Below are 19,501 nucleotides of genomic sequence, written 5' to 3'. Positions count from 1 at the left end.
TCCCCTCATCCTTCATTAATTTCCCCAAAACCCATAGTCGATCCTGACTTACTGCCCAATTTTACAGAATTTCCAAAACACTTAAAATTCTATAATACCTACATTATTAGAGTCCTATAAACCTGCCTAGCCATACCCCCTAAGCCCCCCCCTTCCATTATCCTAACCTAAGCCCTAGATTTGACCTAAAACTACAATTCTGTCCTACTGAAACTGCAGAACCAACAGCCCCTTAGTTCCTTGTTATTGGTCCTCGTTTAATTGGCTTCTAGTAGGGCTTTACCCTATCTAGAACTACATTACACCCACACTAGAACAAGTGGGCCCAAGAGGTAACAATGAGCCTATTTCTAGGAAAGTAGATACATCTAGATGGGAACATAGACAACTTTCTTCTGACGTCAAAAAAAATAGTGTCCCAAACCTGCTGGAAAGATCTAGATTTGGAAGTCCACCCTCTGAGATTGGGTTCCATTCAAATGTGCTATATACAAACGCCCACCTGGTCACAGACTAAGTTAACACCACAGGACATGTCCACCCAAAATCAATTCACACTCAAAGGGCCAAATTCTTCTTCTTTAGGGCCATCATCTAGAAAGTAGGCCACTCCAAATCAAAGAGGAGCAGGGGCATCCAAAGAAGAGACTATCGACATCTTCATTAGAATACCAACAAAGGTAGCATAAGGAGGAATGGGGATATGCCTCTGAATAAGGAAGGACTACATGGAGAGGAAGTGCGAGAAGGCAGCCATGCAGTGAAATTGTGGCGGGGGATGTGGGACTTGAACCAAACCAAGTTGCGCCAAGGAATGATCCAGCCACGAGTTCGGAGAAGATCCCAAGCCGACTTAGAACTGAAGAGCCCTGTGGAAAATGCAGACCAAGAAACAATATCACAACCATAGGGCCTTCTGGGGATACCCGAAAGAGCAGACCAAATAGTAGACCACTGGAGGGGAGGAAGCCAATCATCAAACTGAATATTGTTTGGAACCTTGGCCAACCTGTCGAAACCTAAACTTTAGATAGCTCTGTCACCAACTAAAGAAAGGCCGCCTTGAGGATGCCAATGGCCCAGCCATAGACTAGTGGAGGCTTCATCATCAATCAAGGAGTTGATAACTCCATATGCAAGAAGTCTAAGCTTCAAAACCTTTCTCTAGACCCAAGAAGTATCAACGATAAGATGAGCCGTTCAAATGCAGTTATTTCAGAGGAGCCTAGAGTAGACCTAGTCTACCCAAATGTTTTTCTTCTCGGCCACTATCTTCCAGATCAACTGAGGATACCAGCAGAATTGACATCTTTAATTCGTCTCAGCCCAAGATACCCTCATCTTTAGGGAGGCAGATGGAGGCCCAACTGATGGGGGTGGAGAAATTTGGAACAGTCAAACCTTTCCAAAGGAAGGAACACATAAGAGCTTCAAGCTTCACAATAACAACCTGAGGCCACCCAAAAATAGATATAAGTGGACTGAAGGACAGATCTGATCAGCTCAAGGCACACCGCATAAGACAGTAACTGGCCCTTCCAAAGCTGGAGCCTCCTGGACATAAGATCTAACATGGGGTACAATGATGGGCAGTCAGTTTGGAAGGGATCAGCGGCAAACCAAGATATTTGACCAGCAGAAGACCTAAAAAGAACCCAGCCAACTCCTTCAAACAAGCTTTAACCTCCCCAGAAAACCCTGCCAAGAATAAAAGCGATTTTGAAAGGTTAATGTGGAGATCCGACATAAACTCAAAAACCTCAAAGTGCCTCAAACAGGCCATAGAAGACTTGACTGATAGAGGGTCAGCACTAGACAAAATTATTTGTTCATCAGCAAAGGCAAGATGGGAAAGCTTTAAGGCCTTACATTTCGGGAGATGAATGACAAGTTGTTGTTCATACAAGTTTGAATGCTTCTAGCAAGTACTTCAAGGGCTAAAGTGAATATGTAGGGGGAGAGTTGGCAACCTTGACGGATACCTATAGAAGAGGCAAAGTAACCGGCAAGACTATCATTGACAAGCACTGAGAAGTGGGCAGAAGAAATGCAGTGGGCAATCCATTGATGAAAGCAAGAGGAAAAGACATTTTGCGCATGACATCGGCATGAAATCCCATCTCAAGTAGTCTAAAGCTTTATGGATATCAATCTTCATAAAAGCAAGAGGGGAGTGAACTCAATGCAGGAACAAAGAAGAGAACCAGGACTAGTTCAAGGGGAACCAGGCCCAGCCCGATGGTGTTTAAGCAGGCCCAATTCATGGGCTTAGTACAGGCCCAGTTATGGGCATAGTTAGTTAATAGGCTTTTATTTATTTAAGTATACTTTTTTAATCAACAATCACCTGCGTGTAAGCATTCTTTTAAGATTAGATCTTTTCTTTGTTAAGACTCTTTATGATTACTTGGTACTAGGAATTATTTTCCTATCCAGGTTAGGAATATGCCTTAGGTTTCTCTTTAAATTGATTGTAACAGCCCTTTAGCAGTTTGGCTAGATACGTTGTAATTAATAAGTTGCTTGCGCAATGGAGCTGTGAGATTCAGTCTCAGGTGGGAAGCCTTGGTGAGAAGCCATTGACAGTAGGAAGCTGATCCAAGTTGGTGGGAAACCACATGTATTTACTCTATTCTCTTATACTCTGTTTTCCTTCCATCCAGGTACTGATTTTCCTATTCTTCCATTGTCACTGAATTAGTTTGAATCTCTGATTTCTAGTTTGATGTACTTCTCTTATCTGTTTGCTATTATTGGTGATCCCTTTCTGTTAATATCAATCCTATTAGCTACTGTTTTCCAAACCTGTGGCTCACCCTTTTTTTGTTTTGTTTTTAGCCTACTTTGCATGATAGCAGCACCCTATTCTGGTGATCAGATTTGGGTGAGACTTTGGGGATTTCAAGGGCATCCTAGGAGGTCAACTCGACCTAGGTTTGGGCTGCTTCAAATTGGTTGATTGTTAGATATTTTAAAATCTCTCTTTTCTTTCAGTTTTCACTACTTCAGAATTAAATTTTCAAATTAATTTTAATCCAGCCTTTGGATTGTTTAAATATTTTGGGGGTTTGATTTTGATTATTGAATCAAAGGTCTGATCCAAATTTCAGACCAATCTGTAGATCGGATTGGGTTTAATTTCAGTTTTACTGTTTTTGAGATCTCCGCCCGTGAGTTGATTGTTTCTTAAATTACTCCCAAATCGCCCATCGGCTCTTTCCCATCTTTTGAAGGGTTCTTATCCTTCCTATTAACTATTGTTTCTTAAAGTTTGGTGTTATTCTAAGAGGTTTGAGTTTTTGGGTTTTGACTTGGGATCCTATCTGGGAGAGTTTAGAGTTCTTCCTACTTCCCCCACCCCCACCAAAACCTTTCTATCAAAACCTCTGACAATCTCATTACAGAGGAGGATGTTGTCAGAAATACTTCGACCAGGAATGATGGTCCATTGGTTGTCACTGACCAAGTAGTCAATCACCAAATTAAGCCTATTAACCAGGACCTTAGCAATAAATTTGTAGAGCAAGTTGCAGAGGGAAATAGGACAGAAATCTTCCATAGAGGAAGCACCCTCTTTCTTGGGAATGAGGCAAATGAAAGTGTGGTTAATCCCTTTGATTTGATTGGGATTAAAGAAAAAGCTTTGGAGGACCTTGATAAGATACACTTTGATGATGTCCCAAGTAGCTGAAAAGAACACCATACTAAAACCATCCAATTTAGGGACTCTGTCAGCCTTGTGAGAGTGGACAGCAGTGAGGATGTCTGCCTCAGAGGGGATTGCCTGAAGGATACCCTAAAGAGAGAACAGTGGTGACGATCAGCTACTTTTATTCCTAGTAGCTCTAGAACTCTACTGGACCTCCTTATTCTGTAAATCAGATTTGGCTCAAACCTTGCATGCTGATAGAGTACTCAATTAGGGTTTGGTTCTGTTACGGACAATCTGTCTTAGGGTTACAAAATTTCTCCCAAATCTAGTAATGTAGTCCTAGATAGGTAGGAGACCTACTAGGAGCCAAACAACAAAAGGGGCTGCTGGTTTGAATGGACAGCACTAGGTTTTAGGTCAATTCCTAGGGTTTGGGTTGGATATTGGGAAAGGGGTTTATAGGGTATTAATGGGCAGGTCTAGGGGGTCAATATGGTATTAAAAGGTTAGGGGTTGGATGAGTTTTGAAATTCTGCAATTCTGGACAGAATTGAGTTGCAGGTTTTGGGTTTAATGGAGTGGAGGAATGAAGGAGTTAGAGTGGGAGTTTGGGGCTGAAACTTGGATCGAGTGTCAACAATGATGTAAGGAATGTATGCTGAAAGTTTGGTTTGAAAGTGATGGACAGATTCGAAGTTACGGAGGTTTCCTAGTAGAAGTAGGAGAGAGGGGTAAAACTATAATTTCAAACAATCGACTGGGTGGATGGTGCTGAAATTTGAGTCAAGTCTCTCTTAGGGTTTGAGGAAGACTCGATCAAATTTTTAGCAGGTTCTAATGGTTAGATTTGGCTGGGCAAAATTCTCACGAAAATCACCTTGTATGTGACCTTCTAGAAGGAAGAATAATAGTTGCAAAATTTCTTACTTGTTACAGGTCTTCATGGCAACAACTTTGAAGATGAACAATAGGGTCTCCCAATCTTCACAATGCAAGGAGATAAGTAGCAGTCCTCCCGATCTTCACAATGCAAGGAGTCGATTGGAGATCCACCAATCCCTTCAACCTTGATATTACTCACAAGGCACACTCACGATAGAGCAAAGGCAGCAACAAAGGCAACAAGCATAAAGCTAATATTTATTAATCAAATTCGTATGTAATGTTGGCCTCCCTTACAAACTTATATAGAAGACTCAAAAATAGACTTAGGCACTAAAAAGGAATGGCCTGACCTTATCCTTAACCTATTAGGTAACTTAAACCAACTAGGAAACTAAAATACTAAAAGAAATAGACTCAAAACATGGTTGGACTTATAGAGTCCTAATCCAGCCCAACTTACATCACATGACCACTTAAGTTGTCACATGACCACTTAACCAAGTCACATGATCACTTAAATTGAACCAATTGGACGCAACCAATTTGAACCGGTTCAATTAAAAAACATAAAAATAAACTAAGTATTGGGCTAATCCCGTATGCAACCTATATAACCATATTTTAGGCCCATAAAAGTAGCCTATTACATTAGAAACCCATGGGATCAAAGGCCCAACATGTATGTAACTCAACCCTAGACTTATTCCCAATGAAACAAACCCTATTTGGTGGTGAATCTGCATCATCTAGTTTACTCCCCTATTATATAATCTTGTTCTAGCCTAGTCTCTGCTGGACCACTCTGGTCTGGAAACTGGTTTACACGTGCCATGCTGAGAATGTACTACTCAATCACCAGCATGCAGCAAAAGAGTGACCTCTCTAGAACTAACAATGTTAAATTTACCAGAACAAGTGAACTGCATGATCAAATATGACCATAGTTCGGTTGGACAGCTATATACATTGGTAGGGAGAGCAAAGTGGGGTGGCAACATTGAATTGTGGAATGATAGAGGAGAAAACCTCTTTCCAAATATGCCAAATAGTGAATTTTGGAGACTGCCCATGGAATGGATTTCAACAAACACCATGGCAAACCCACAATCCCAGGGTATCCCAAATCGCACCGGCCATGTTCTTTGCTAATTCAATGCATTCCCTTAAGCTTTAAAAGGCCAAGCCCAACAGCCCATAAGTTCCTTTCTGAGAGTAGCATGCCCTTTCTGAGACACATGGCAATTCACATTCAAGTAAGCATATTTTGAATCCTACAACTTTATGCCAAAGTCAGATCTCTCTTCTAGGCACATTCTCATCATCAGAAAATGATTCCCTCAGCTTCTTAAGTGTAGGATTCTGTCTGCCATCAGTGCGACTGAAAAGCACAACTAGAACAATAAAAAAAGCCCACCAAACATACTTCATAATAAAAGCCTCGTGGACATCTCATATCAAATGGATCAAAGGCAAAGAGATAATATAGGAAACTTCTACTGGCTTGGAATATTTGAATCTATAAAAATGTAGATTTTAAGAGACTACTTTCATGCTCCCAAGTCCTGATCACGCAAGAAGCCTACAGTAGAGCAAGGTAATTGCTATTAACAACGGCTAAAATGGAAATAGGGGACAAAATCGAACACCTGATCATTGCTGTTCCTCACTAAACTAAATGATTCGCACTAAATAAATGATAAATAAACTTGAATACAAGTTGCACTCATGTCTCAGGCTGTAATTACTAGCTATTCTAATGCTATTGGTGATATAGTGGCAATTTGTTAATATATGATGAGAAATAAGCAAGCAATAAACATACCATTGCTACACCGAATGCAGGCACCATACTTAACCTTACACAAATAACAAACTAATTTTTTTCTAGTCTCCTTTATTCCTTCAACATTCATGATTGGCTCCATCATCCTCAAGTCCTGAACATACACCTCGGGCAACCATTGACAGCAAAACAAGTGAGCAAACTTCACAGTATCGCTATCTTTGGTCTCAGGTACACCCTTGGCAATCGGTTTTAGAGCACCACCTTGTTTCGGGCAAAGCTCACAAGGCCTTAACCAAACATCAGTTCCATTTTCAACAGCCACATTTCCCGCCAAATCATTTTCAACGTCACCCTTCAGCTTGCACCAAGAACATAACCATGGTCCGTCTGGAAAAGTTTCTACACCATAGCAATTCTGATGTACTGAAACTTTACATGAATCACACACCAGCATTCGGTTATTGTCCCCTAAGCAACAAACGTGGCAGATAGGTGACCCCACTCCTTCTGAAGGCTGCCCAATAACCAGTCTTTCTAATCCTGCATCACCACCCAAAAGTTTCCTTTTCTTGGAAGGTCGCTCAGAAGTAAGTAGAATTTTATTCTTCGAACCCAACAACCATTGTAGACCAGACGAGGGTGGAGAAGAAAGCTCTGTCACTGAAGAACCTTTTTCTGCCTGTGGCAAAATACCAGCTCCCCAAGGCGAGGAAGGTCTAACTGAAGAACCCATTTCATTTTGAAGCACACCCGTTTCGTTCTGAGCTAAAACATCAGCTCCCTCACCATCGATTTCCATAAACTGCTCTTCCTCCACCCCAACCTCCTCATTCTTCTGCGGACTAGTACTAACTTCAATTGCATTGTCACAAGTCCTAACAGTAGCACCAGAAACTGACGGGATAGTTAAACAGCCCTGAATATCAGAAGAATCAATCGATGACACAACAACCAAGTTCTCAATATCAGTCAAAGCAACCGGCCTGAAGTAATCCTCATTCTCAGCCCAAATATTCAGCAAAACAGGAGTCTGGGCAATCGAACCATGTCCAGAAGACTTCGCGGCCGATTCAGAATGAGATTTTTTATACCTCTTCCGACTTTCATAATTCTTGGTCAGGAAACCAGATAAACCAACAGGAAGAGTAGGAACCCTAGAGAGCACGGCCTCTTCGGTATCGTACGGTGAACGCTCAGACAAAGCTTTTCGAGCTTGAACATATAAATCCAAACCGAAAGATTCGTCTCTTTGAACAGAAGTCGATAACTGGTTATTCGCGGGAATTTTGGTGGAAGAAGAAGAAACCCTAGAAACAGGACAAGGCTTCTCCTCGGTGCCGCAACCTCCCTCCACACCCCTACCCATCATCTTCCGCCGCTTGCATCGCCTTCCTGTCATGGCCGTGACCCGCCGCCGCCGCCACCGCCGTCCATTACCACAAACCCTAACGAGAACAACCGTAACCCTGGCCTTAACCCTGTTTCGTCCTTCGCATGCAATGAAAGACAAAATAGGAGAAGCAAAGAGTGAGTGACTGCAGACAGAGAGAGAGAGTCAGGAATCAATCAAGTCTAGGGTTAGGGTTTCTTCAGTTATTTTCTGGTTCGGTTTCGTATCCGTCGAAATGTCTGTCGACAGGGACTCGCGTTTTTTGGAGGCAGAAAAAGTAAGTTTGTTTTAATTTCAATAAAAATGAATATAGGAAAATATATATATATATATATATATATATATATATATATTGAAAATAGAAAATAAAATAAAAGGACAAATACTAACTGAATAGAAGAGAAAATGTGGGAAAATCAAATTATAGTTTTCCCCTTTTCCTTTTTATGTCTGTAATAATAACTGTGCCTTTCGTTTGATTTTCCGCGCGCTGTGATGTCGTGAGGAAGGGAAAAGCGGGGGAAACGAATTGTGTTAGTGCACGTGCACTGTTGAGAACGAAGGAAGGAGACAACGGAAAATGACAAATGTGGATGAATGTACAGGCAATTACAGTTATAGATTGGACTTTATGGAGAATAAATACTTATAAGATTCCATTTGGATATACGCCTTGGCATTCGTAGTTATCTGAATCAACTTGGAAGTTGGGATTGGAACCGGCGGGTTTGTAGTGGTCGAACCGATGCTAGTCTAGGCAAACAATCAACCCAATTATTAGGCCTATGTTTGGTATGCATTCTCATGGTAGATTTCACATTCTGAAAACTGATTTTTGTATTCTCTAGTTTCAAAATGCGTTCAAACCCATAATCTCTTCCGATAATACATATCAAACACGGTCTAAGCTTATTTGTTTAGTGAACCAAATTGGTTCATATCCTAAGGCCCCCTTTGTTTGACGGGAGACTTAGGTGGGGTGGAAAAGTGCTGATGTGGCTTTTAAAATTCCACCCCAACCTTGTTTGGTTCACTTGGGATGGTGAACTTACAAAAACTCAAGGTACAACATTAAATGTTTTGGCTACTGATTTGGCACTAATCCTTATCCTATCCAAATTTGATTACTCTTCAAACAGACGACCCCTAATTAGCTGATATTGGTAGTTGGAGGTAGTTTTTTGTTGGTTGGTTGGGAGTTGGGACGACCAAAGCTTTCAATTATTTGCTATATATTAGAACTGAGAATCATTGATCTAATCATATTGATAGATCCATGGTTTCTTGTTCTTTTTCCATGAGATGTATCAGATCATTCTAATGTGATTCTCATTGCCATGTGAATAGTAAATTTCCTTTCTTTTCTCTCACTAGATTTTGATTTTTTTTTCTCCATTGACTTGAACAATGTATGTCTAAATCAAGTGGTAGTAGGTTGAGGTGTTAAGACTCAATAGTGTGCAAGTAGTCTAAGTGGTCCACAATATAAAGAGGCACAGTATGTGGTGATTAAATAGTTTCAATTAATATTATGGTAGGGACGATTAATTTTCCTCCTTTGAAAAATGAAAATCAACTCAAATATACATAGATTACAATAAATAAATAAATAAAACAAATTAAACTTGTTATTTGGAGTTTGGTTTGTCTGCACGTACCAACAGGTCAACGTACATGAGAGAGCTAATCACATTTTAATTTTGTTTTCATAAAAACCCCTCCTCCCCTTGTAAATGGCAAAAATATGACAGTTGGTTGACTTTCACATGTACGTTCACCTATTAGTACGTGCAGATGATCCATTCTCGTTATTTGAGAAAGGGTATCGATGGATTTTCCTTGAAAAAGTGAATTACTCAATAAATAAAAAATCAATGACATCGCATCAAATTTTTATCAACAATTAAAATAAGTATAATGAATAAGTGGGGAGAGGTTGTTCGTAGAGTTTGTAAAATTTATAATTTTGTTTCTTTTCACTGCTAGTATTTCTCTTTATGGTTTATACAAGTAACATTCATAGTGATCCAAACAATATGATTCCCAGTTCTTGTATACAGGGGAAGATTTTAGTAATTCATATTTACATGGTTGGGCCAATAATCAATAAGAATAAACTACTTCAGAAGTATAGATATTTTACCAATAAAAAATAAAAAAACTGCTTCTGAAGTATAGATATATTACTTGTTTGGGGAGAGATTCGTTTATTTCTTAACACTTCTACACACAATAGAAATATCCATTGGGACTCTTTTCTGTCTGTTTTAAGGTGAAAAAAGGAAGAGAAATGGAAGTTAATTCATCAGTAACTTCTTCATTTTTATTTTTTTGGCTCAAACATTTAGAAATCCTACAACTTTTGATATTTCCATCTTTTATATCTTCTTAGATAACTCATTCTATTGTAACCCAGAGTCTCCTCGAACCAATCTCAAAAACCTTTGATTTTTTTTTTGGTAAATTTTGAATACGACAGACCCCACTATTCATTTATCATAAGAAGAAATTATCCCCATACATGTATACTTATCATAACAGGATCATGCCATTACAAGAGGAAGACAAATGACATTTTTTTCATTATTTAAAAAAAATAATAATAAATTAACAATAATTTATAATAATATATTTATCTCCATTTGTCACATAACCTTCCTTTGTTTGTTGGATGATGTATGATCTAACACCTAATCACCAACATAAAAAGAGCTATCAAGTATACAAAGCTCTCACTACTGCAGGGTTTGGGAGGGGAAATGAACACAATCCTACCCTCGAATTTGTGTAGCTCATTATTTAGGGTTTCAATGGCATGATTTTTACCCCTACGAGGAAATTTTATAATAAGAAGCTGATGGGACAAAGGACTAGATGCGACGAGAATGAGCCATCGAGGTCGTGAGTCCAAGACGAAGTCGATCAGCCTAACAAGCGTGAACAAGGATGCTCTCCAAGCTCGTAGAAAGGACCAAGTTACGAACATCGTACTGGGCTGGGCGCTAGGTCGCACCCCAGCTCGCACCGCTAGGGCGCAACGCGCTCGCCTGTAAATGACAACAGTCTGGCCATAGCCAAGCATGAGAGGAACGATCTCCATAACTTACGTAAACAACACCAAGCTTAGCATGGACCAACATGGTCTGAGACTTTCGCCCACGTCACGCCTAATCTGGCGCGTGGGAAGTAACGGATAAGCATTATCCCCACACTTCGCTCCACAACGGTCTCACTCCACTCCGAGATTCCAGCTTACCTATTCAAGCACGATTCTACTTCTCAACCACCTTAAGTAAGGGAGGTAACACACGTCCAATCTATCTGAATTTTTTCTGAATTGACTGCTGCTCAGAGAGATCACCGGCGACGCCCGGTCCTCTCTGCTAATCCTTGTCTTACAGGCAGAGCTCGCTCCAATAGGATTTCTGACGCAACAGTTTGGCACCATCTGTAGGAATGACATTCTCAAAATCTCTACCAAACCATCAATTCAAGATCATGGCCGGAGAACAAAACGTCGTTCCACCCAACACTCAAGTTCCACCCGCCGTGGAGAATCCGGTGACACGTCGGGTGACAAAGAATACTAGCGGCTAGGGACAGACAGGAAAGCAAACCCTGCGGTGAACGAATACTGCACTAATGGGACCCTCCAGAACCCAGCTCCTGGTGACAGGCCAAACCGCGAGGACCCAACCTTCTGCGACTGAGGTGGCTGGCCAAAATACAACGCAGGATCAAGGCCAGTCTAGTCGCAACACCAGAGCACTGCCACCTCCACCACCGTTGCCTCAGGGGTTCACCCCTACAGTGGTAGATCCTAACGCGCCTGCCAATGTGGGCCAAATCCAAGACCTGCAGCAACAGGTACTCCACCAGAACGAGTTCCTTAGGGACATGGTCAGAGAATTGCAGGTGTTGAGAGCGGCCAATCTGGTAGCCGCCACAGCCGCTGGCCTACCCCTAGCACCAGCCTTCCCCCCCAGCGTCTATGCTGGTATTCCCAAGGAACAAGCAAGAGAACCCGAAGCCCGCGGGAGATGGCACGCAAGGGACGGGGAGCAGGGTTGGGTCCTCGCACCCATCAAGAAGAGAGCTACCCTCTCCAGGGATTGTGTGCAACTGGAACCTGCCTACTAAGAGCAGGTACTCGCGAGGGGGGGGGCAGTCGGTGACCACCAGCCAGAGGACTCACAGCAGGACCGAGAGAAGTCGCTCCAAACCCTCAAACGCATGCACTGAGCAGGTAGACCAGCAGAGGTCACCCAGGCGTGATCTTCGAGATGAGTTGAACGAGCGTCGCGCCCGGGCTGACGCTGTCCCAAACCAGATCGCAGAAAGCGAGCTTGACTGTAAGCTCCACGAGATGAATACCAAGATCGAGTCCCTAGAAAAGGGCAGTGTCCCTGAGGAGAGTTTCAGGCCCGGCCAACACCCCTTCATGGTCGAGCTCATGAGGGTTGAACTCCCTAGGGGCTTCAAGCCTCCAACCTTTGAGACCTATGATGGGAAGGGTGATCCCAACGACCACATCAGCTATTTCAACGCCATGATGATGGTGTATGGTGGGTCCGATGTGGTGTCCTACCGCTCCTTCCCCACCTCCCTTAAGGAGCCAACAACACTGTGGTTCGCAAAGCTGAAGCCCAATTCGATCAGAAGCTTCACCGAGTTGGCCAAAACGTTCATGAGCCGTTTCCAGAGCAGAGTGAAGCAAAAGAAGACCGCTGCCAATTTGCTGGTCGTCAAACAGCGACCTGATGAGTCCATTAGGGATTATATCACCCGCTTCAACGCGAAGAGCCTGGAGATCAAGGACTTGGACGATGCAATGGCCTTCAACACCTTGCATAATGGGGTCACCAACCACGACCTAGTGAAGTTGCTTACCCTGGACCCAGTGACCACCATGCCGCAGCTACTGGACCGTTGCTACCAGTACGCCAATATGTTCGATATCATGAAGGCGAGGAAGGCGGTGGATACAAAGGCTCCAAAGAAAAAGAAAGCGAGTGAGAAGGATGAGAAAAAGAAAGACTCCAAGAGGGCGAGGTCCGACCGAGACCAGAGCCCAGACTACACCCCGTTCAACACCAACAGGACCAAAATCCTGATGAAGGTGTATGATCGAGGTCTATTGCAGTTGTTATACCCGCACCCCGGGATATAATTAATTATTATTTCTTCCTTATGACGCATAGATACCGCTGCCATGTATGCTGGTGACCTGTTCTCCATGATGGTCAAACCCAGCTACAAAATCATTGACCACAGTACGGGTTTGCCTGTGGAGGAAAGATTCCTCAACCGGTAGTGGACAAAGTTCATAGATGGTAACTTTGTCGATTATCCTCCAAGTATCAGCCCGGGAAGCGAAGAGTTTAGGAGAGAGCATCCTAGACCGTCGCCTCAGTTGGACACTTCGTTCAATGATGAACTTGGCATTGCCGTGGCGAAGCTATTCGGGGTCATGGGGGATAAACCATGACAAGGGAAAAGTAAGTTCTAGCCCTTAATTTTATTGTTTACCCTTTCCCTCGGCGTCCTCGAAGTGCGGGTCAAGGTTTGAACCGCCCGGGCTATTTTAGTTGAGTGGAGAATATTTTATTTGTGGGTCCCACTTGCTTTGGGAAGACATGTGAAGAGCTTATACCTATATCATGTGAACCCATCTTTTATTTGGGTTCTTTCCTATTTAGAACTAATGGGTCGACCCATTTAACTCTCATAACCCATTTAGCTCTCATAACCCATTTGGCTTAATAACCCATTTGGCTTAGTGACCCATTTAACTTGGATCGACCCAATCAACCTACTTGACCCATTTGACTGGTTGAACCAAAAAATGGGCTTTATCCTATTGGTACCCAACCAAATGGACCCTAAAGCATCACTTACCTTAAATAGACTAAAGGGCATTTATTTCTCATTACTACTCTCATCTAACCTAGAACGTGGAGGAGAGAAAGAGGAAGGAGAAAGAGAGGAAGAAGTGTGGAGGGGCTTGATTGGAGGCTTGAAGATCTTACTTCTTGGAGCCCTCAACATGGAGCACCACTTCCTTGGGGTAGGTAAGCCATTAAAGCCTTATCCCTTCTTCTATTTTGGGTTTGGGGTTTGGGGAAATGGGAGAGACTCGATCTAGGGTTTGTCTTGGAACCCAAAGATTGATTGGAACTCTTGGCTTTGATTGTTGTGGAGTTATTTCACTCCATGGCTAGCCCTAAAGCTCACAACCCCATTCCAATCGAAAGACTTAGAGTTTCTACCCTATTATGCCCTAAAATAGGATTCTCTTTACTTCCCCTTCTTGAATCCTTGGGATACATGGACCTAATGAGGTCTTAGAACTCTAATGGACCTAGGAAGAAGCTTCCTTGGAGCCTCCTTACCTTTAAACCCCTTGGGAAAGGAACTTCTGGTGAGAAACCCCTCGAATCTTGGGTCTGCAGGTATGTGATTTTACATGTAGTTTCAAGACCTACGAGAAACCACCCTTGCAACCGCTCCCTGAATAAGCCTCTGTTAAAGTCAGTTTTAGGTGCAGTTTCATGTTCTGAGATAAACCACCCGTAAAACCACACTTGGCAGAGACTTTCCTAAGCCCCTGGTTAGCTAGGATTTACATGTGGATTCAGGAATTGGGCATGAGACCACCCATAAAATCACCCTATCTCTGAAATCTTATACTTAGAATAATTAAGAGAGACCTTTTGGGGATCCTTCCCTTTACTTATTTAACCCTATTCTCACCCTTTATTTAGGTTTAAAATTTCCATATTGTGACGTGTTACTTAGCCGCGGTGACAACTCATAACATCGGGACATAACTTACATGGTGAGTAGGTTTGGTTTGTTTGGGCTTGTTATTAATATTGCATAATGTTTCATGCTATTAGTACAATTATTAAGCATGTTTGTGCATCTTGCATACTTTATTAATGATCGATATGATGATGTTGTGGTTGCATTCCATTTCTTGTTGGGTTATGGTGTCGGAACCCTGGATTATATATATAATATCTTTGATTGAATGCCATATTGAACTGTATGTGTCGTGCCATGCTGGTACCCGGGTGCAAGATGGTATGTGACGTTTATGCACCCGAAATACCTATCGGGACGATAGGACTTGCATGTAGTATATCTGCGGTTAGGACTTGGTACCCTTATGCTATGACCCTTACCAACAGGGGTTTAGGTGTTGGATAACCAGAGCCCGGATTCGGTGGTGTAAGAGAGAGCCAATCATGGTAGTGATGGTTATCGGGGTCTGCCACGGGGAAGTTTTGGTGGCTTTGTCTGGCGTAGGCTCCCCGAGTGACAATTGAGGTTTCATTGTGGCAATGACTGAAGTGACCCACAGTGTTACCCAAGTTGTCACAGTAGCATATACCTCTGACTTAGTTGTGTGATAGGTGGAAAAATGGAATTAACATGTGCATGCATCATTGGACTATGTGAATTGCGTGTTTGTGCATCCCCATCCCCTCACTGGCTCAGTGGAGCTAACCCCCTCGTGCTCACACTTTTTAGATTATGATGCAGATGGCGGGTATCTTACGGTACTCGAGGTCTAGTCCTCGGGCTATGATGACATTGGTACGAGGGAGCCGAAAGCTGTGTTAGAGGAACATGGCGACAAGTGTCCTTGTGACCATTGCGCCTACGGGCAGTGAGGATATTTGGGACTTGATCCCTTTTTTATTACTTTTGGGGCTTAGGCCCATGTATAAATATTTACTGTTATACCCTTTTTTTATAGTTATTAGATGGTCGTTGGGAATGTAATTAACTACTATATTTATCATCTAGCCTTTGAACATCTTGTAACTATTTGATTTTATACGCTTCCGCAATACTACTGATCTTTGGAATGTAATATTTCCCTTTTCCACATTCTGATATTATATTGCTTTAATATTGGTCATAACTATGCGTTGGGACACTGTGTCAGTGATCCGGGCGGTTTAGTAGGATGACACGCGTCGTCCTAGTCACCCTTTATATTGTATTATATTCCTTGTCTGGAATAGGGGCGAGACAGCAGTGGCCCAGGCCGATGTTCTCTAGGCTTGAGGACAAAAACAAGAATAAGTTCTACAAATTCCACAAGGATGTCAGCCATGACACCGAGGATTGCAGACAACTAAAGAGAGAGATCGAAGACGTGATACAGAAAGGCCATCTGAGGTGTTATGTCAAGGAAGATGGGAAAGATAACTCCAGAGGTCGTGAGGCCGCAAGAAACTACCACAGGAAAGAAGACATAGCCCGCAGGGGAGATGACTGAGATCGTTGCGACGACCGGCACGATGACCTCAGGGAGGTCAGGAGGAACAACAACGAGGCAAATACCTCTACAGCGCCTGCCATCCTCACCATCCTGGGGGGACCAGGGCAGGAGTCGTCATGCAAAGCCAAGGTGAGAGCACGATTCGTGGCCGTGGCCGAGGTGCCCGAAAAGAAGGCACGAACTAAGCCCGTGATCACGTTTTGTGATGAGGACATGGAGGGGATAAGAAGGCCACACAACGATGCTATCGTGGATCAGGCAACGATAGCCAATCGACCCATCCACAGGATCCTGGTGGACACAGGGGTGTCAGTGGACATGCTGTCCTATGATGCCTATCTACAGTTCGGGTTTAAGTCAGGCACGTTGAAACCTGAGTCTGCACCCTTATATGGGTTCTCAGGTGCACCAGCCCCAATCGAGGGGTCAGTAGAGCTCTTGATGATAGTGGGAACCGCCCCTAGTCAAAAAACCATAAAAGTCAACTTTATTATTATTCGAGTGGCGACTGCCTATAACGTCATATTAGGCAAACCAAGCCTGAACGAGCAGGGAGCTGTGGTGTCCACCAAGCACCTGAAAGTCAAGTTTTCTACCCCGAATGGCATAGGGTAGTGCCAGATAGAGCAGAAGAAGGCCTGCGAATGCCACGCTGCTTTCCTGAAATAGATCAAGGGTAACTATAGGGGAACAGCGTACCCTATGGAAGTCGCGGATAATCGCGAAGGGGATAAGCGCTACCAGTGGAGCGAGCCGGTTGAAGAGCTCGTTGAGGTCCCACTGGACGAGCAGGATCCCACAAGAACTGTGAGGATCGGATCTTTGCTAAAGAGTGACGAAGCAAGGAAGCAAGGGAGCTCACCTCGTTCCTCCAGAAGAACAAGGACGTGTTTGCCTGGTCAACAGCTGACATGCCAATCATACCACACCACATTGCTGAGCACGCCCTGCACATGGACTCTACCAGAAAGCCAGTGCAGCAGAAAAGGAAGACGTTCGCCCCAGAATGATAGGCTGCGATGAAAGAAGAAATTGAGAAATTGAAGGCATCCGGCTTTATCAGGGAAGAGCAGTTTCCCACCTGGCTTGCCAACGTGGTAATGGTCCCCAAGCCCAATGGGAAGTGGAGGATGTGAGTAGACTACACCGACCTCAACAAAGCGTGCCCCAAGGACGAGTATCCACTGCCAAGAATCAACTTACTGATAGACGCAATGGCAGGGCATGAGAGGCTAAGCTTCATGGATGCATACTCAGGATACAACCAGATCCTGATGAAGGAAGGGGATGAGGCGTATACAACATTTCATTCTGACCAGGAAAACTTCTGCTACCTGGTGATGCCTTTTGGCCTGAAGAACACGGGGGCGACCTATCAAAGAATGGTAAACAAGCTATTCAAGGCTCAGATAGGCAGAAATACGGAGGTGTACATGGACGATATGCTGGTGAAGAGTATAAGGGCCTGAGATCATCTGGCCGACCTAGACGAAGCATTTCAAGTGCTGCGGGCCCACTAAATGAAATTGAACCTAGCCAAGTGCACCTTTAGGGTCAGCTTTGGTAAGTTCCTGGGTTACATGGTGTCTCAAAGAGGGAATGAGGCCAACCCAGCAAAAATCAAGGCCATCCAAGAGATGAGCCCGCCCAGGACCGTCCGTGAGGTACAAAGACTAAACGGAAGAGTGGCAGCGCTAGCATGGTTTGTGTCATGATCGGGGGACACATGCTTACTGTTCTTTAAGACTTTGAAGAACTTGAAGGACATCAAAGGCTTCATGTGGATTAAGGAATGCCAGAAGGCCTTTAAAGATCTAAAGGCATACTTAGCCAACCCGCCGCTGCTGGCGCGACCAATTCCCAAAAAAGAGCTACTACTGTACCTAGCCACATCCCCCGTAGTAGTGAGCACGACCTTGGTAAGAGAAAAAGATGGGGTACAGAAGCCAGTGTACTATGTCAGCCATGTGCTGCTAGACGCTGAAATGCGCTATCCCCAGATCGAGAAGCTCGCGTTCGCCCTAGTGAAGGCAGCCTACAAGCTGAGGTCATACTTCCAGGTCTACCCCATAGTGGTCATGACTAATCAACCGCTAAAGAAAGTGCTCCACAAGCCAGACGTGTTTGGGAGATTCACCACATGGGCTATAGAACTGAGCGAGTATTAGATCAAGTATTGGCCCAGGATGGCCATAAAGGGCCAAGCTTTGGTAGATTTCGTGGTCGAGTTTACACAAAATGAGAACGCATCGGAACAGGAGGACCAAATGGAAGTAGAGACCAGCCCAGAGTTGTCATGGACCATGTTCGTGGATGGGTCGAGCAATTCAGAGGTCAGGGGGGCTGGCTTCATTCTAACGAGCCCAGAGGGCTTCAGAATATAGTTCATGCTATGCCTTAACTTCCCAGCCTCAAACAACGAAGTGGAGTACGAAGCACTGATAGCAAGGCTGAGAACGGCCAAGGCCATACAGGTCAAGAGGCTGATAGTGCGAGATGACTCACAGCTGGTCGTGAACCAGGTCAACAGGCATTATGAAACCAAAGACAATCGCATGGCGGCATACCTAGAAGTCGCCAAGAGCTTGGTGAGCTCGTTCGATGCGTTCGAGATGAGGCAAGTGCCCCGGAATGAGAATGAGAAGGTAGACGCACTATCGCGCCTATCAACAGAGGCACTGGCTCAGTTGGACGGGTCAGTGTACATTGAACTGCTATCGAAACACTCCCACCAAGTCTGAGAGGTTGCGTAGATCGAGGTCAAGCCCAGTTGGATGGACCCGATCGTCACATACTTGAGGGACGATGTTCTGCCCGAAGATAGGATCAAAGCGCGTAAGGTTCAAGGTCGCGTCGCTCGATATACAATGGTGGAGGGGGAGCTATACCAAAGGTCAATCTTTGGTCCGTTACTAAAGTGTCTGACTCCCACACATGCTCTAAACGCCCTGACCGAAGTTCACCGAGGCATATGCGGCAGTCATATGGGGGGGCGCCACCTGTCCTATAAAGTGCTAAGAGCAGGGTTCTACTGGCCCAATATGCAGAAAGAAGCGATCCAGTATGTGAGAAGGTGCGAGCAGTGCCAGAAGTTTGCATCCATACCGCGCCTCCCAACCTCAACACCAAGGCAAGCTAGACACAAACTGGGAAGGACCATATGTGGTCTCCAAGCAGATCAGGCCAGGCATTTATTGCTTGAAGACCCCGAGGGGCAACAAGATACCACGACCCTGGAATTCAAAGAATCTGAAAAATTTTTATCAGTAAAGTCATTGAGGTTGTTGTAAAAGTTGCTCGTGAATCAATAAAATATCAGTTCGTGATCACGGTTTTGTCTATAGTTGGGCTCATAGTTTTGCGTTGACCTAAATGGTCGTTCTTAAAGTCTAGCTAATTGAACTTGCACGAGAGTCTGACCTTTAAAGGTCAACACGAAAGCCTAGCTCGTGGAGCTAGCACGAAAGACTGACCTCTCAGGTCAGCACGAAA

The 19,501-nt window shown here is 43.9% G+C and overlaps 4 protein-coding genes across 6 annotated transcripts in view; 3 read left to right on the top strand and 1 right to left on the bottom strand.

Annotated features, from left to right (window-relative positions):
- LOC122660988 overlaps positions 1 to 7,813 on the bottom strand; it is a 50,385-nt gene extending 42,572 nt beyond the window's left edge. The window contains exon 1 of one of the 3 annotated variants that reach the window (XM_043856266.1): positions 6,360 to 7,813. In XM_043856266.1, the coding sequence (XP_043712201.1) occupies positions 6,360 to 7,722 (1,363 nt within the window). In that variant the 5' untranslated portion in view covers positions 7,723 to 7,813. The remainder of the gene's footprint in view (positions 1 to 6,359) is intronic. The other 2 variants (XM_043856265.1, XM_043856264.1) reach the window with 2 other exon arrangements.
- LOC122660989 (transmembrane protein 50A-like) overlaps positions 568 to 19,501 on the top strand; it is a 39,704-nt gene continuing 20,770 nt past the window's right edge. The window contains exons 1-2 of the mRNA XM_043856267.1: positions 568 to 573; positions 10,200 to 10,204. The gene's annotated coding sequence lies outside the window, so the exon portion shown is untranslated. The remainder of the gene's footprint in view (positions 574 to 10,199; positions 10,205 to 19,501) is intronic.
- Positions 12,167 to 16,006, top strand: LOC122663372. The gene is made up of 2 exons (XM_043859050.1): positions 12,167 to 12,845; positions 15,750 to 16,006. The coding sequence occupies exons 1-2, from the start codon at positions 12,167 to 12,169 to the stop codon at positions 16,004 to 16,006; spliced, it is 936 nt and encodes a 311-aa protein (XP_043714985.1).
- Positions 17,224 to 18,750, top strand: LOC122663371. The gene is made up of 2 exons (XM_043859049.1): positions 17,224 to 17,464; positions 18,419 to 18,750. The coding sequence occupies exons 1-2, from the start codon at positions 17,224 to 17,226 to the stop codon at positions 18,748 to 18,750; spliced, it is 573 nt and encodes a 190-aa protein (XP_043714984.1).

This window comes from Telopea speciosissima, chromosome 5, assembly GCF_018873765.1.
Source record: "Telopea speciosissima isolate NSW1024214 ecotype Mountain lineage chromosome 5, Tspe_v1, whole genome shotgun sequence".
In the NCBI taxonomy this organism is placed as follows: Eukaryota; Viridiplantae; Streptophyta; class Magnoliopsida; order Proteales; family Proteaceae; genus Telopea; species Telopea speciosissima.
The sequence above is the reverse complement of the archived record's forward strand: the minus strand, read 5'-3'. Positions and strand labels throughout refer to the sequence as shown.

Excerpts from the sequence above, each read along its gene's own strand:
- LOC122663372 (XM_043859050.1), top strand. The coding sequence starts at position 12,167 with ATGAGGGTTGAACTCCCTAGGGGCTTCAAGCCTCCAACCTTTGAGACC. Across the intron at positions 12,846-15,749 it reads GATGAAGGTGTATGATCGAG|GGGCGAGACAGCAGTGGCCC; the intron begins GTCTATTGCAGT and ends TGTCTGGAATAG.
- LOC122663371 (XM_043859049.1), top strand. The coding sequence starts at position 17,224 with ATGGCAGGGCATGAGAGGCTAAGCTTCATGGATGCATACTCAGGATAC. Across the intron at positions 17,465-18,418 it reads GGACGATATGCTGGTGAAGA|CCTCAAACAACGAAGTGGAG; the intron begins GTATAAGGGCCT and ends TTAACTTCCCAG.